At 42.2% G+C, this 18,479-nt stretch overlaps 2 protein-coding genes across 3 annotated transcripts in view; both read left to right on the top strand.

The window, feature by feature from the left end:
• Positions 1 to 16,541, top strand: part of LOC116981031 (interferon-induced protein with tetratricopeptide repeats 1-like) — a 32,229-nt gene extending 15,688 nt beyond the window's left edge. The window contains exon 4 of the mRNA XM_033033651.1: positions 16,215 to 16,541. The gene's annotated coding sequence lies outside the window, so the exon portion shown is untranslated. The remainder of the gene's footprint in view (positions 1 to 16,214) is intronic.
• LOC116981030 (interferon-induced protein with tetratricopeptide repeats 1-like) lies at positions 11,843 to 16,219 on the top strand. 2 transcript variants are annotated; one of them, XM_033033649.1, is made up of 2 exons: positions 11,843 to 11,977; positions 13,681 to 16,219. In XM_033033649.1, exons 1-2 carry the CDS (start codon positions 11,973 to 11,975, stop codon positions 15,125 to 15,127), a joined length of 1,452 nt encoding a protein of 483 aa, XP_032889540.1. In that variant the 5' UTR covers positions 11,843 to 11,972; the 3' UTR covers positions 15,128 to 16,219. The 2 variants fall into 2 exon arrangements, with proteins under 2 accessions (XP_032889540.1, XP_032889541.1); XM_033033650.1 differs by having other exon boundaries at positions 11,893 to 11,977; positions 13,684 to 16,219.
• Positions 16,542 to 18,479: the final 1,938 nt, after the last annotated feature.

The following is an 18,479-nucleotide window of genomic DNA, read 5'->3' as shown; positions in this document are numbered from 1 at the left end:
GTAAATACTTACCTAACGGACCTTTCCTTCAGGCTTGTAGCGGGAGCTACCTACTCCCGCTGCGTCGCTGTTGCCTGCGAAAACGCAATGACGCGCATGCGTGCTGAGCGGGCTCTTCACATAGTCACTCACGTCACTCCGAAGTAAAATTCCCCGTTTTCTCTTTCCTGCCTTTCTTAAAAAGTGGGATAACATTAGCTACCCTTCAATCCCCAGGAACTGTTCCAGAATCTATTTATCATTGGGAAATGATCACCAATGCGTCCACAATTTCTAGAGCCACCTCCTTGAGTACCCTGGGATGCAGACCATCAAGCCCTGGGGAATTATCAGCCTTCAGTCCCATCAGTCTACCCAACACCATTTCCTGACTAATGTGAATTTCCTTCAGTTCCTCCGTCACACTAAATCCTCTGTCCCCTATTGCATCTGGGAGATTTTTTGTGTCTTCCTTAGTGAAGACAGAACCAAAGTACCGGTTCAACTCGTCTGCCATATTCTTGTTCCCCATATTAAATTCACCTGATTCTGTTTTGAAGTCAACATAAGACACATTCTTTTGAAACTGAAGTCATCAGTAACTTCAAAAATATTTTGAATGTTGTCTGAAAGTCCAGTTTGTTATAGTTTCTTATCTAATGTTTTCGAACATTCTGCTTAATGTTTATCAATAAGACTAAAGCAAATTGAAGAAGTCCTTGTTCGTCAAATTTAAAGATTTGACAATCTGCCAAGACTTGTTTAAATCCATGGAGCAAGATGGAGCACGTGAGTCGGCAGAACCACAAGGTGGCAGAGTCAGGCTAAAGTATCTAGAAGATGCAGATGAGGCCAAAGCTACCTACCTGAAAGAAACCCAGAGGGAGAGAAACAAGTTATGGAAACAGGTTACCAAATCTTCCGGTGGCGACATGCTTTGTTAGCAGTCGCAAACTTTCTAGCTCCGCTGAAAAAATCGCGATTTTTCGCGTTAAAATCGGGTCAGGAGGTCGGGACCGTTTTTAAAAACTTACCGGAGTCTCATGTCGCGGTGCTGATGACGTCATCAGTAAGCGCCGTGAATTAAACGGAGGGAAAGGCATTTTAAATGAAAAAAACATCTCCAGGTCAGAGCCCACAGAGGAAAGCTACAAAACACCTGCTGAAGACTCAGGAACACCAAGAAACTGCAAAACTGACCTCTGGAGTGGACTCTGGAATGGCTACACGATCTAAGACTGAGATGACCACAAAAGAGAAAACCGAAATGGAGGAGTTAAAGAACTCGGTAAGAGATTTGAAAAATGAGTTGAAAGCTGGAAACTTAAATTTGATGGAAAACATGCATGCATTTATTAATGCCGGTAATGAAAAAATACTTGAGTGCATTGGGGCTCTGCAAAAAAAAGTTGATGATGTGCAAGAAGAATTAACGGAGAAAATTAATAAGGTGGCAGAAGAGTCCACAAAGATGTTTGAGGCTGTGCATGAAACTGTTTCTGCAAATGTAACTGCAGTGAAAGATATAAAAGCTGTTGTGGAAGAGATGGCTGGAGAGATGCAGACGATGAAGTCAGAAATAGACAGCCTCAAGAGCCAACTTACAAAGGTTTCTGATAAATATGTTGACCTAGAAGCTCGCTCAAGACGTCAATATATACGAATACGTGGAGTAAAAGAGGGAGCTGAGGGGGACAATGCTCGTGGGTACACTGCCAACCTAATTAAACACGTGCTCAATCTATCTGAGGCACCTGTAATTGAAGAAGCACATCGACTACCCAGAGTTAAACCAAGATCTCAAGGAGAACATGCCTACCCAAGACAGATCATAATCAAACTTCGGGATATCCCAACAATGGAAGCGCTGATGAAAAAGATCAAATACGGAGAGAACATGATGTATAGAAATGATTCTATTAAACTCCTACGGGACTACCCTCACGAGATTGTTCTGAAGAGAAGAAAGTTCTCACAGACCAGAGAAGCTCTTTACGAGGTCAAGGGTGTCAGATGTGGAGTGTATTATCCGGCCAGAATGCGTATTACTTTCAGGGGAATCTCAAAAACATTTATTAACTCGGTGGAATCTCTTAAATACGCTCAAGAAATCGTGGCCAAGGCAGCAACAACTGAAGATTGATCACCAAGACGTCATGAACAAATTAATTTGCTTATCCCCCCAACAAGAATATCACAAGAAAAGTGAAATAAGCGAACAACACCAATCTTTAAAAATTACTACACGCAACAGATTTTCCAAGAGACGTGTCTAGACATTATTATCTCGCCTTGAACATTGCGGAATCTAACTCAAGGACATTCTGTGCTCAAACGAGGAAAGACTGATAACATGGGAGTGAATCTGCTGAGCTGAGAGCGAAAAACATCACATGGCTTATATAGTTTTACAAAATATTGAGAATTAATAATAATTAATAACTAACAATACTAATATAGAAATAGCAACTGAAACTGATAAAAATGTGTTGCCTGCTTTATAACGCAGACAACCGTAATCACATATGTTCCGCAGCTCGAGTGGGGAGGGGAGGAGACTCGGGCACCTGGCACAGTTCCAGGAGCCTGACTTCGGTTAACCCTTTCAGCGAACAACTCACTTTTAACAATACTAAAACCATTTACAAATAGTTAAGAGATAAAGAGTGAGGAATATATGTAACTTAATACATGATTAGATTTGATAAGTTGGAATGAAACATATATATATATATACTGCAACTGGGTGAAATAGAACTTATTTGGAAACGGTACCGACCCCCTAGGGTTTGGGTAATAAAGGCAGCGGGGCTAACTTTTTAACATCTACGCCGGAAGCGATATAGATGTCGTACCCCACAGACGAGTGGGTCACTCACTACGGTGTCCGAAACTCAGACACCGTAAATTTATTTGATATACTTTTTTTTTTTATTATCACAATATGTCACATCTATGTGTTTTCTTTTCAAGGACAATCGCAGAGGGGAACTACCAAGGAAGTCTATATTATAAATGCTCCCAAAATAACCAGAGTCCTGAGGTATGAATGCACCATAATAAATAAGGTCATCAAAATAGGTAGAAATGTATGACGACAATCAAAAGAAAATGGGAGGAATCACGCTATGCAGTTGGAATATAAGGGGTATTAATGAACCTATTAAAAGGGGCAAGATACTAGCTCAGTTGAAATCATACAACACGGATATTTCGTTTCTACAGGAAACGCATCTTAAACATCAAGATCAGACGAGACTGAGGGCGAACTGGATAGGCCAAACATTTCACTCTTCATTTACTTCCAAATCTAGAGGTACCGCTATCATTATTCGTAAAGGAATTCCATTTAAATCAAAGAATATTATTTCAGATAAGGAAGGGAGATACCTTATAGTAGCAGGAGAGATCAATAATACGCCAATTACGTTGGTAAACATATATGCGCCCAATTTTGATAATCCTCAATTTTTTAATAAAATTCTGAATATAATTGCAGAATGTAATTATCAAAATGTCATAATTGGAGGAGACTTTAACTGTGTTTTAGACCCTTATCTAGATAAATCGATGCAAAAACAAAAAGGTAATAGGAAATCTAAAACCAGTGAACTTTTACATACATATATGGAAAACACAAATATAGTAGATGTGTGGAGGATTGCAAACCCGACGGGAAGGGATTATTCGTTTTATTCAACGGTGCATAAAACATACTCACGGATAGACTATTTTCTTGTGGATACAAAATTAATTCCGCACACTATGAACCCTAAATACCACACTAATGCGATCTCAGACCACTCCCCGTTAACTTTTGTTTTAAAACTAGAAGGAATGTCTATGAATAAATCGTTCTGGAGGTTTAACTCGCAAATTTTAAAAGACCCACAAGGGAGTATATATCTAAAAAAACAGATGGACCTATTTTTTGAGATAAATGATACACCAGATATATCCCCCACGCTATTATGGGAATCCTTCAAAGCATTTATTAGAGGAGTCATTATTTCATTTCAAGCTTATCAAAATAAAAAGAATAAGAATGAACAAAGACATTTAGAAGAACAAATAAAACAATTAGATACAGATAATGCTAAAGATCCAACTATGGATAAACATAATAAAATCCTATTATTGAAATTCAAGCTAAATAAATTACTGTCAGAGAAAGTTATAACATTATTTCAAATCACAAAACAAGAACACTTCGAATTCGGGGATAAACCCCACAAACTTTTAGCACGCCAACTGAAAAAACGGGAAAAAGAGAATGCAATATTAAAGATTAAATCAGATAGAGGGGAATTATTAACATTACCCAAGGATATCAATAAAAGATTTGCTCAATTTTACCAGAATCTATACACATCTAAAACGTTAATAGACAATAATAAAATTTCAGAATTTCTAGATAACTGTAACCTACCACAATTAGAACTGAGGGAACAAGAGGAACTGGGAGCACAAATTACTTCTAAGGAGATAGAAGACACAATAAAAACACTAAAGAATGGAAAAACACCAGGACCAGATGGATTCAGTAATGAATTTTATAAATCTTTTTATGACATAGTTACTCCACGATTACAGAAAATGTATACATATGCTTTTGAGGAGCAAAGCTTACCTGAAACACTAGCAGAATCAACGATCATATTAATACTTAAAAAAGATAAAAATATAGAAGAACCAGGTTCATATAGAGCTATTGCTTTGTTAAATACGGATCAAAAAATAATAGCGAAAACACTAGCCAGTAGACTAAGCAGGTATGTTAGTAGATTAATAAATGAGGATCAAACAGGATTTATACCTAAGAGACATTCATTCAATAACTTGAGACGTTTGCTTAACATAATGCACTCACATAAATCTCACGACCAAGAGTTAGCTATCATCTCACTGGATGCAGAAAAAGCGTTTGATCAAGTAGAATGGGATTATATGATTAAAGTATTGCAAAAATTCCAATTGGGAGAGAACTTCATTGCATGGATAAAACTATTATATAACAAACCTACGGCTAGAATACTAACTAATAATATATTATCCTCGAAATTTGAACTATCAAGGGGCAATAGACAAGGTTGTTCATTATCTCCGCTGTTATTTGCTTTGGTAATTGAACCCCTTGCTGAAAAAATAAGAACACACCTGGATATTTACGGTTATAATACAAAATATTCAAATAACAAAATATCCCTATATGCCGATGATGTACTACTGTACATCACAAAACCACAAATTAGTATACCGAATATATTAAATTTAATTGAGGATTTTGGATCCTTTTCAGGATATAGAATAAATTGGAACAAAAGTGAAATTATGTCGATAAAACCAAAAGACTCAACACATCTCAGGAAATTCCCCTTTAAAATAGCTACAGAAAAATTCAAATATTTGGGAATTGAAATTACTAGAAATTACCAGGATATGTTTAAAGCCAATTATAATCCCCTACTTAAGAAATTAAATAATTTGATTAAATTCTGGAAAACACTTCCGATGTCCTTAATAGGCAGAATAAACGCTATAAAAATGATTTTCTTACCACAAATTCTATACCTATTTCAATCAATACCTATATATCTCCCAAAAAAGTTTTTCAAAAAATTGGACTCAGACATTACAAATTTCATATGGGATTATAAACCCCATAGAATACAAAGAACACACCTTAATAAACGAAAAGAGTGGGGGGGTCTAGCGCTCCCTAACTTTATGTATTATAATTGGGCAGTAAATATTAAAAATATGATTCACCTGCTGGACAATTCTGCCCAGCAGGCGGACTGGATTGTAATGGAAAAAGGGGATTGCTCCCCGAGTAATATAGGAGCGATTATCCTCTCACCAATAAAGCTGAATAATAAAAATTATAATAAAAACCCAATTATACATAGCACAATTAGAACATGGAAACAAATAAAACAGAATCTAAAATTAAGAAACCTATCTCTCTCAATACCAATAGCCAATAACCCATCGTTTAAACCATCAATCATAGACAAATCATTTATACATTGGGAAAGAATGGGAATCAAAACGCTCGAAGATCTGTATGAAGTGGGAAAATTACTATCATTTCAACAACTACAACTGAAATATAATTTGAAAAATAACCAATATTTTAAATATCTTCAAATTTGTGATTATTTGAAAAAATACACAAAAGACTTTCATAATATGCCTTCCGACTTACTGGATGAAGCAATGAAGACAAAGGCGGAATCAGCTAACTTAATATCGTACTTATATAATATCATTTTAAACATAGAAATACCCACAACAGATGGAATTAGAAGAGACTGGGAACAAGAATTAGCTATAAAAATTTCAAAAGAGAGCTGGGATAAACATTTACTACAGGTGCATAAATGCTCGATCAATGTACGACATACGCTTATCCAATTCAAAACATTACATAGACTATACTATTCAAAAACTAAATTAAATAAAATCTTTCCCAATGTTTCACCAATCTGTGATAAATGTCTGTGTCAAGAAGCTACCATAGCGCATTCTTTTGTTTTTTGTACAAAAATCCAAAAATTCTGGCATGGAATATTTGATATTTTTTCAAAATTAATTAAAATAAAACTGGTACCAAAACCAGAATGGATTATTTTTGGGATATCGGAAGGTATCCCTGAATTAAACGTGTATCAGAAGAATTTACTCAATTACGGGCTAATAATGGGAAAAAAGCTCATACTTAAATTCTGGAAAAATGCGCCCACACCAACAATAAAAATGTGGATATCAAATATGTTTGAAACATTACATCTGGAAGAGATGAGATTCCTCTTAGCAGATAAAGCAAACCAATTCCAAAAGACGTGGTCTACGTTTATGGACCTATTACAAGCATGAGGTGCAATAGTAATTTTAAAAAATAAATAAATAAATAAATGGTATCAGGACCTGGCATTGGGAGATAAAACAACAAAAACAGACTTGGTTGGTAGTCTTTCTGCGGAGTTTAATGTTATAATAGAGCGATTGTCCTTACTTTCTTTTTCTTTCTTTTCTAGGGTCTACTTTCTTACTTTACTTCCTTCTCTAACTTCTTTTCTAAGGGGCTTTCTTTTCCCAACACTCTTCTGCACTTCACAACTCTTGCGCACCTTCTTTACTTTCCTTACTTCTATCTTTTTCTTAAAGCTTTAAAAAAAAAAAAAAATGAAGCGGTACAAAAAATGTATTAAGATATATGTGTTGTGTGTTATTGTAATTTACCGTACTTCTAATAAAAAAAATAAATAAATAAAAAAATAAATAAATAAATAAAATTCAAAATGAACTTTATTCAGAAAATAAAGTATATACAAAACAAGAACTGGGAAAATACCACCGACATTCTCGGAGGCTGTACATACATTTGTTTGCATCACATCGTAATGTTCACAAATATTTTGCCTGGCACCCTTGTCATTCATGTGGCCTCCTGGGGTGATATCCCTTCTCTCATTTGATGGCAAAGAGATAAACGTTATTTTCCGTTGGGAACAAAGAGTCGAAGGCGACTGGTGATAACTGACAGACGTGATAAACAGGCAGAGAAAAGATCACGCCATCAGGCCGGGTCTGACGAATGCAGTGATTCTGTTGCCAACCTGCTCTGGGCTTGTATTGGATCCAGGCAGTTCTGCCACAGGCACACTGCAATATCATTGTCAACATTTCTTGCAAAAGCTAGTTTCACTTTCGAAGTTGAGTTTCTATTCAGCATCAGGAAAAGACTGAGTGGGGAAATCATTGCCTGCAGCTCCCTTTTCAATCGACTCAACAGTAAAAGTGCAGCTGAAGCTGTGAAAAGGAATTCAAAGAGCTTTGTATCTAATGAACGTAGGCAAAATAGCTGGGGAAACTCAGCGGGTGCGGCAGCATCTATGGAGCGAAGGAAATAAGGGGGAAATGTTAAGGATAAGGGGGAAATTTTAAGGATAAGGGGGAAATTTAAGGATAAGGGGGAAATCTTTTAGTACCAATATGAGAAAAACATTTTTCACACAGAGAGTGGTGAATCTCTGGAATTCTCTGCCACAGAAGGTAGTTGAGGCCAGTTCATTGGCTATATTTAAGAGGGAGTTAGATGTGGCCCTTGTGGCTAAAGGGATCAGGGGGTATGGAGAGAAGGCAGGTACAGGATACTGTGTTGGATGATCAGCCATGATCATATTGAATGGCGGTGCAGGCTCGAAGGGCCGAATGGCCTACGCCTGCACCTATTTTCTATGTTTCTATGCACCCGTTGAGTTTCTCCAGCTATTTTGTCTACCTTCGATTTTCCAGCATCTGCAGTTCCTTCTTGAAAAGTTTGTATCTATTGAACACCATGAGATAGAGATCACTGTAATTCCTTCTGTGTTAAGTTGATGTGTTAATCATTGTTGGTTTGAAAGTATGTGTAATGCGTTACGTTACATTTGATGCATGTGGTTGGTACTGTATGTTCAGAGATACATCATTAAATGTAGGTTAACGTGCAGAAAGAAAGTTATTTCAAGCTGATTAATTTTCATTATTAGAACAACATCTGGCAAAATTACAGCCAAACTTTAGAAAGCAAATGTTTTTCTTGTTATTCAGACTACTTGCATGTGTCATAGTTTCTCTGTCATTGTGGTTACATATGTGTTCTATTGACAAAAGTGGGCTTTTTGATCCACCATCTACACTAATCCTATTTGATACCAGTTCAATGAATATTTATTGTCACAAATGCAAATAATCAGTACATAGTGAAATTCATTTTGCATACAATGCCGGTGCCATCATGCATGGTGCCATTTCATTGAGTTAACCGTCTGGATTCCCGTGTGCTCGTTCTACCGGAGCGACTCCGTCGGCCACGACCGGCTCGGCCCGCAGACCGTCATCCCTTTCATCTCCTCGCCGGACATCTTATGTCCCGGGGGCAACCTCCTGCAGCCTACCTTCGAGGCTCTGGAGGCATTACACACGTTCACCTTCCTACCGGCCCTTACTCTCCACGCCCAATGTCTCCAGCAACTCCATCCCAGTATTCCACATCCGATGAACTATCGGGCAGTTCCGCGTCCAAGGAGCCTCCAAGCGAGTCCAGCCGCCCGGTGAATGCGCCCGGTTTCGGCTTTTCTGCTGTCTGATAGACTGTCCAGTGACAGCAGGAAGGTGAACTCCAGTGAATACAAGCCTAGTCTTTTCAATCTTTCCTCATATGACAGTCCCGCCATCCTGTGGATCAATCTTGTGAATCTACGCTGCACTGCCTCAATCACAAGGATGTCCTTCCTCAAATTAGGAGACCAAAACTGTACGCAATACTACAGATGTGGTCTTACCAGAGCCCTATACTACTGCAGAAGAACCTCTCTACTCCTATACTGAAATCCTCTGGTTATGAAGGCCAATATTCCATTAGCTTTCATCACTGCCTGCTGTACCTGCACGCCAACTTTCAGTGACAGGTGTACAAGTACACCCAGGTCTCGCTGTACCTCCCCCTTATCTAACCTAACCCCATTGAGATAATAATCTGCCCTCTTGTTTTTGCCACCAAAGTTGATAACCTCACATGTATCTATATTATACTGCATCTGCCATGTATCTGCCCACTCACTCAGCCTGTCCAGGTCACCCTGCAAACTCCTAACATCCTCTTCACAGTTCACACTGCCACCCAGCTTTGTTTCATCCGCAAACTTGCTAATGTTGCTCCTAATTCCCTCTTCCAAATCATTAATATATATGGTAAACAGTTACGGCCCCAACACCGAGCCTTGCGGCACTCCACTCACCACTGCCTGCCATTCTGAAAAGGACCCGTTCACTCCTAATCTTTGCTTCCTGTCTGTCAACCAGTCAACACCCTACCCCCAATACCATGTGCTCTAATTTCAGTCACCAGTCTCCTGTGCGGGACCTTGTCAAAGGCTTTCTGAAAGTCTAGATACACTACATCCACTGGCTCCCCTTCATCCATTTTACTTGTCACATCCTCAAACAATTCCAGAATAATCTTCAAGCATGATTTTCCTTTCATAAATCCATGCTGACTTGGACTAATCCTTTTACTGCTATCCAAATGCCCCATTATTACCTCTTTAATAATTGACTCCAGCATCTTTCCCACCACCAAAGTCAGGCTAACTGGTCTGTAATTCCCCGTTTTCTATCTCGCTCCTTTCTTGAAAAGTGGGATAACGTTAGCTATCCTCCAATCCACAGGAACTGATCCTGAATCTATTGAACATTGGAAAATGATCACCAATGCGTCCACTATTTCGTGAGCCACCTCCCTGAGGACCCTGGGATGCAGACCATCAGGCCCAGGGGATTTATCATCCTTCAGTCCCATTAGCCTACCCAATACTATTTCTCGCTTAATGAAAATTTCTTTCAGTTCCTCTACCCCCTTAGATACTCTGTCCTCCAGTACTTCTGAGAGATTGTTTGTGTCTTCCTTAATGAATACAGATCCAAAGTACCTGTCCAACTCTTCTGCCATTTCCTTGTTCCCCATAATAATTTCACCCGTGTCTGCCTTCAAGAGACCCACATTTGACTGCTATTCTTTTTCCCTTGACATATCTAAAGAAGCTTTTATTGTCCTTCTTTATATTCCGGGCCGACTTGTAGCATGCTTACTTGTACCGCCCAGGATCATTAGACTTGTACGTGGCGGTCATAGCCTTCACATGGTAGTGTACCTCGTGGTTCATCCATGGATTGGGGAACAGTCCGATTGTCTTCATCGGCACGCCCTCCTCTACGCACTTGCTGATGAAGCCAGTCACGGCAGTGGCGTGCTCATTCAGATTAGCTGCAGATTCCCTGAATATGGACTCAAAGCAGTCACGTAGAATGTCATCTGTGTCAGCAGACCAGCACTGAACCGTGTGCGGACGTGGCGTCAAAGGACGATAAGCCAAAGCAAAGAAGTGGAAGCCCAATAACTGAATGGAAACAAAGCCGAAACGCCAAATAACCGAAAGCTTACGAAGCTGAAACGCCAACTAACCAAAAGGGTGGGACGCCTAAATGCAAACTAACGGAAAGGGGGGCATGCCTAAAAGCCAACTAACCTAAAGGCTGCGTCGCCTACAAGCCAACTATCCGATTGGCCTTTCGGTTATTTGACTTCCACTTCTTTGCTCTCACCCTTGGACGCCACGTCCGGGATCCATTGAACAACTCTCTATGCCAGATCCTCCTGCTTCCATTTTTCTCTATAGGCAGGGAGTAGATGCACAGCTAGATGGTCAGATTTACTGAGATATAACTGAGGGACAGAGCGGAAGGCATTGTTTATTAATGTGTAGCAGTGGTAGAGGGTGTACTGACACCTGGTAGGACAAGTACTGGTAGTACTTTGGTAGTACCCCCGGAGGTTGGCTTAATTGAAGTCTCCAGCTACAACGACCAGGGATACAGAGTGTTTTATCTCAAGCCTATTGATAACGGAGTAAGATTCATTCAGAACAAGCTTAATATCCACAGGAGGATGAATGCAGACTGTTGGCAGGATAGCTGAGATGAATTCCCTCATCACATAGTAGGTAGTCATTTACAGACTTCTGAACTAATCTAAATCTGAAGCACATCCTCCATTGAGAAGCAATCAGTGAGGACAAGAACTGGACTGCATCAACAGTGCTTGGGGGAGAAATCCACAATTCTGGAATTTCAACATTGTTGTGTTATCATTCTGAATTCAAATGTTGGCCCTACACGTTTAGCAAGAATAGTGTGGTGGTGAACTGGGATGCCAATCCCAATGTATTCAGCATTCCTGGTTGATGGAAACATGAAACTTTCCCACCACACAATTCATTTCTAGTGGAATATAAGGCTTGTCGGTTTCAGTTTCGATTTCCCATTTCAGACAATAATTTGTAGATCTCAGCCCAGCCCACTGACTATAAAAGTGACCAGAGAGCTGGATCGTGTCCACTCGCTCTCTGCTGAGCTCTGAGGCATAGCGGCAATCGTCAACAAGCATCATGAGGTGCGTTGCATTTTCACTTTATACCGTTTCATTAGAAATCTGGGCATTCTGAGACAACGACAGTAACGTCAGCGTGGGCAAGTGAACCAGACACATCTAATGTGTCTCTGTGACCATTGGGGTCCGCAGTTTGGTCTGATCTCGGGTTTGTGGGCATTTGGGGAACACGTTTGTAACCGGGAAGTTTAACTTAGCCCTGGGATCTCAGAACTCCTGGAGATATTGGGGTCATAATGGTTATGAAACATAATGTTGGTGATTCCAGGATCGGGTACGAATTCAAGGCGGAGTCTGTGCCGCTGGGTCACTGAAGTGTAAAATAGACACAAACAGCTGGAGAATCTCAGTGGGACAGGCAGCATCTCTGGGGAGAAGTGTAAGACATTTATTAGAAGGGAAGACACCAAGAGGACATTACGGAGCATTTCCTCAGACTGAACGAGGCGATTAACGGGATCTGACCGGAGAATCGGCTTTTGGCTTCCGAGAGCAGGGACAGTGAGTGAGATTCTGTTCATGGATGTCAATAAATGATGCAGTAAATAGAGCAGATGGCGATTATCAACCACTGAGGATCACTGGAGATGGAGCGAGTGGGGAAATGTGTGTAAACTAGAATACAATATGTGTGTATCCGTGTGTGCTTATCCTTGTGTGTGTGTGCACGTCATCATCACACCCCCCCAACCCCGCAAACCCACATCCTCCCAACTCCACACCCCCCCCCCAACCCCCCCCCCCCCCCAGCCCCACATCCCCAACCCCACCCCAGCCCCACACCCCCCCAACCCCACATCCCCCCCAAACCCCACATCCCCCCCAAACCCCACATACCCCCAACCCCACATCCCCCCCCAACCCCACACCCCCCACATCCCCCCCAACCCCACATCCTTCCAACCCCACACCCCCCCAACCCCACCCCCCCCAGCCCCACAACCCCCCCCCCCGAACCCCACATCCCCCCCAAACCCCACATCCCCCCCAAACCCCACATCCCCCCCCAAACCCCACATCCCCCCCAACCCCACATCCCCCCCAACCCCACATCCCCCCCAACCCCACATCCCCCCCAACCCCACATCCCCCCCAAACCCCACATCCCCCCCACCACCCCACTCCCCCCCACCACCTCCCATCCCCCCCCCACCCCACATCCCCCCCAGACCCCCCCTCCCCGCCCCACACCCCCCCTCCCCCCCCACCCCCACCCCGCCCACCTCCCCCCCACCCCCCCCTCCCCCCCACCCCCCCTCCGCCCCCCCGCCACCCCAGCCCCCCCCCCCCCCCCCCCCCCCCCGCCCCCGCCCTCCACGCCGCCCCACCCCCCCCCCCCCAGCCCGCCCCCACGCCCCCCCCCCCCCTCACACCCCCCCCCCCTCCCTCCCCCCCCCCCATCCCCCCATCCCCCCCCCCAGCCCCACCCCCCCCCCCCCCCAACCCCACATCCCCCCCAACCCCACATCCCCCCCAATCTGAAGAAGGGTCTCAACCCGAAAGGTCGACTATTCCTTCTCTCCATAGATGCTGCCTCACCCGTTGATTTACTCCAGCATTTTTGTCTACCTTTAACTCTCAGATGATTCCTGTGATGCTGAATATTTCCAGGTTTTTTTCTGCTTTCGCAAAATAAAACTGTATTAATAAGCAGACCTGCTTCGCCTGATCTGAGATGGAGTTTCATGAAGTTTCTTCTTTTACAGCAGCACACCAAAAGATTTGTTGAAAGAGAAGCTCGATCAGCTTCAGTGCCACTTCACGTGGAGCCCACAGAAGGAGACCATTGACCTGGAGGATATGATGTACAGATTACAAGATTCCATAAACTTTGGAGATAGATATCAAGCCACATCCTACAACCAACTAGCTTTCATAAACTGCTTGCAAGGCAACAGTGAGGAAGCTATTCAAAACTTAAAGGAGGCTGAAAAGATTCTGAGGGAGAATCACAAAGATGCATTTGAAAGAAACAGCATCGTCACCTATGGAAACTACGCCTGGGTGCATTACCACATGGGACAACTGGCCAAGGCCCAGTCCTACCTCGACAAGCTGGAGATGATCTGTAAACCGCTCACAGATGGCCCTCGCTATACAGCAATGATACCTGAAGTGTATGGGGAGAAGGGATGGTCATTGGTAAAATCAGCAGCTAAATACTATGAGGAGGCAAAGAAATGTTTTGAGAAAGCTCTGGAGAAAGATCCTGACAATTCCAATTGTATCATGGGCATTGCAACTGTTCTGTTTCGTCTGGAATCATTTTCTGGAACACCAGAGAACCGTACAAAAAGTCAGTCTGTGCAGCATCTGCGACATGTACTGGAGCTAGATCCAGATAACTCTGTGGCCATGGCGCTGCTTGGTCTAAAGCTGCAACAGTGCTATCAAGAAAAAGAAGCATATAAATTAATTGAACAAGCAGTGCATAAAAGCCCTGATCGCCCATATGTGGTTCGCTATGCGGCATTATTTTACAGAAGAGAAGGAGACATGGAGAGAGCAGTCGAGCTGTTGGAGAAAGCAGTTGCATTATCTCCACACTCTTGCTTCTTGCATCATCAGATTGCAATGTGTTGCCAAAGTCAACTAAAGCCACTGCTGAAAATTCCTCCTGGCACAAGTCATGCATTTCAGCAAAAAAGTAAATTGATCGAGAAATGCAGAAATCATTTTGAAAAGGCACGCGAGCATCGAAGGCTGGCTATTAAACCACAGTTGGATTTTGCAGAGTTCTGCATAATGCTCGGAGACTACTCCAAGGCTGAAGAGATTTACAGCCATCTGGTGAAGATAGTTGACACTCGTCCAGAAAACGTGCAAAACATATGTTTACAGGCTGGATCGTTTGAACTGTACCAGAAAAGATCTGAAACAAAAGCCGTGAGCCTTTTCCTGAAAGGTCTGAGACTTGAACATGACTCAAAAGCACGGAGAGAATGCAAGAAAAAATTATACCAGTGGGTTGACAGGAAGCTGTACTTTGCTCCACATGACAGCATGGCCCTTGGTGTCAAAGGGTCAATCTATCAGTTGGATGGGGACAAGTCTAAAGCTATTGAATATTTTGAGAAGGCCTTGGAGTTTGATCGTGATAATGTGGAATATCTGAGTGCACTTGCTGCATTAAGCCTTTCCCTTAAGGGCTAAAGTAATACTGAGAGATGCTTTGATTCTGATACGAAGACAGGTTTGGTGAGGCAATTATTTTCACTTGATGTATTCTTGCAGCACCTTCTACAAATGAGACTATTACTCACGAGAATGTGATTCCCAAACAATAATCTTACTGCAATCATTATCTGCTTTTCTGCTGTGTTCTTGAATGGTGATGTCTTAATTATAGCAAGAAAACCCTTTGATCCGTATGATACCCCTGCCATATATAGCTCCTCATATTTTAGATTATAATGTGTGGAGTAAAGAAACGTTTGTGACAGGCACGTTTTCTTTTGGAGACAAATGAAGAAAGCTCTGTAAGAATCTTGGAACATTTCTACTTCATTTCATTCACTTATTAATCCTGAAATGTAGATCCTGCTTTTCAATTTGTTACATGAATCCTACTGAACAGGTGTAAATTTTGAAGAATTAATTTTGGAATTGGATTAAATTTGCAAGACCATATTAAGATGTCACCCTTAGAATGGCTGAGAACTATAGTTTCAAAGTGAAGATTGGATTGGTGTGAACTTTATGAAAGGAGTGTCAGCAAATTATTAATGGTATCTTTCCAGTCATCCAAGAATATTTCAAAAGGCAATGCAAGAGTCAAAGAAGCAAGTCATTCTAGCAGTGCGACCTGCCATAGGAAAACGAACTGAAGGCAATACTCCAAATGCAGCTTCAACAACATCTTGTACAACTGTAACAGAATGTCACAATTTCCATACTCAGTACCCTGACTGATGAAGGCTAATGCACCAAAGTCTTCTTTACCACCCTGTACCAGTGACGTCATTTTTAGGAAACTGTGCACCTGTATTCGTAGATCCTTCGTTGTGATGACTACATGGCACGTCTATAATAAGATAACAGAAATTGGATGCATGTTCAAAATGACATGTTATTGCTCCCTCGACTTTGAGCCCAGGAGAAAAATAAGAAGGGAGCTCCAGAGAGGGTAAATATATTGAAGTACTGGGGGCATAATGGTGGAGTTATCCTTTGGAGACTTGGTCCGCTATCTAGTATGCAATGTTCAAGAGTCAAGAGTGTTTTATTGTTCAATGTACAGTGGGCAATATACAGTGGGCAATATACAGTGGGCAATATACAGTGGGCAATATACAGTGGGCAATATACAGTGGGCAATATACAGTGGGCAATATACAGTGGGCAATATACAGTGGACAATATACAGTGGGCAATATACAGTGGGCAATATACAGTGGGCAATATACAGTGGGCAATATACAGTGGGCAACGTTACGATTTGTTATTCAGCACTATGACACTTCTTTGCTCTGGGCACGGTTGTTTTGAATAAAATATGAAATCTGATCACATGACAGTGCCATGTCCAATAATTTAGAATTTAGAATTGGGAAGGACCATTCTCATGGATGCAACATTAGAATTAATTGAACCAATCAATTATTTATAAAATATAACAGATAATTGCAAATGAATAATACATTTAATGTAGGCCTTTATTTTCACTTTGACTAGGTGGCTTTGACTGGCTAGTAGGTGAGCAGATTTAGAAATTATCACAATTATCAGTCATTATGACAAATATCAGACCATGGTATTTTACACCCCAAGCCTCATTGCTGTGCCTCCGGTCATATTTCTGTCTACACATGTCAACTTGGAACATAGAATATTGAACAATACAGAACAGGAACCTATAAGGTTTGTTCAGTTTAGAGATTCAGCATGGAAACAGGCTCTTCAGCCCACCAAGTCCGTGGGCGTTTCAAGAGAGTTAAGGGCCTGTCCCACGAGCATGCGACTGCATGCGGCAAGCGCGACCTAACGAGGTCACTTGAGCCGAGGACCTCGCGGGGCCGGTCCCACTTCGATCGCCGGAGCCGTATGGAGTTGTGCGGAGCTGGTCCCGACATCGCGCGGGGCTCCGGAAAACTGACTGCTCAAAAATTACGTGCGGCAACGGCCTGCAGGCCCGCAGCCACCTCAACGCCGTATGCACCGCCTCGACGCGCATACATAGCGTCTCGACGCGGCGCCTTGACGCCGTACGTCACGTGCGAACTTCCCGCGGACTTCACTCGCTTCCGGTTTGGTCGCGCTTGCCGCATGCTGGTGGGACCGGCCCTGTACGGGGATCACTCGACCTCCGGGCGGCCTCCGCTTCCGGTTTGGTCGCGCTTGCCACATGCAGTCGCATGCTCGTGGGACAGGCCCTTTAGATATAGTTCTTAGGGGTAATGGAATCAAGGGATTTCAATCACCCGTTCATTCGTTCTAACCTACCGACTAGGGACAATTTACAGAAGGCAATTAACCAAAGAGGAGGTATTGGTGATTTTAAATCCCCGGGGTCTGACCAAGTATATCCACAGACCTTGAGAGATGTTAGTGATCAAATTGCAGAAGTGCAACTGGTAGAGAATAAAATGTTCTTTATAAAGATGAAAAATGCTGAGTAATTAGGCGGGTCGGGAAGTATCCCTGGAGAACATGAATCGGTGACATCTTGGGTCAAAACCCTTCTTCAGACTCAAGACTTCTGAATTCTTTTAGTGACATCTTCAAAAACTATCAGATTGTGCGATATGATTTTCCACACACAAATGCATCTCTCAACTAAGACCAAAAAAAAATTTAAACAAAGTCATACTGATTATCCTTAATCAATCCGTGCCTATTCAAATGCTGGTAGATCCTATTCCAAAGAATGTGGAAGGAAATCACAGAAACATAGAAAATAGATCCAGGAATAGGCCAATCGGCCCTTCGAGCCAGCACTGCCATTCAATATGATCATGACCGATCATCCAGAATCAGTACCTCGTCCCTGCTTTCTCCCAATATCCCTTGATTCCGTTAGCCCTCAGAGCTATATCTAATACCTGTTTATATTATCCACATTTCCCAAAACGCAACACCTCACACTCATTTGTAGTAAATGCCATTAACCATTTCTCACCCACCTGCCCAACTGATCAAGATCTTGCTACCATTTTTGATCTTTACTATCTACAATATCACCCACTTTTGTGTCATCTGTAAACTTACAAATCAAGCCTGGTATGTTGTCATCCAAAACATTGATATTGATGAAGTGTTCAAGAAGGAACTGCAGATGCTGGAAGATCGAAGGTACACAAAAATGCTGGAGAAACTCAGAGGGTGCAGCAGCATCTATGGAGCGAAGGAAATAGGTGACGTTTCGGGCCGAAACCTTTCTTCAGACTGATGGGGGGTGGGGGGGAGAAGGAAGCAAAAAGGGAGGAGGAGGAGCCCGAGGGCGAGGGAATGGGAGGAGACAGCTCGAGGGTTAAGGAAGGGGAGGAGACAGCAAGGTCCAGCAAAA

Source organism: Amblyraja radiata, chromosome 15 (assembly GCF_010909765.2).
Source record: "Amblyraja radiata isolate CabotCenter1 chromosome 15, sAmbRad1.1.pri, whole genome shotgun sequence".
NCBI lineage: Eukaryota > Metazoa > Chordata > Chondrichthyes > Rajiformes > Rajidae > Amblyraja > Amblyraja radiata.
Note: the sequence above shows the minus strand (reverse complement) of the source record. Positions and strands in the feature narration are given on the sequence as shown.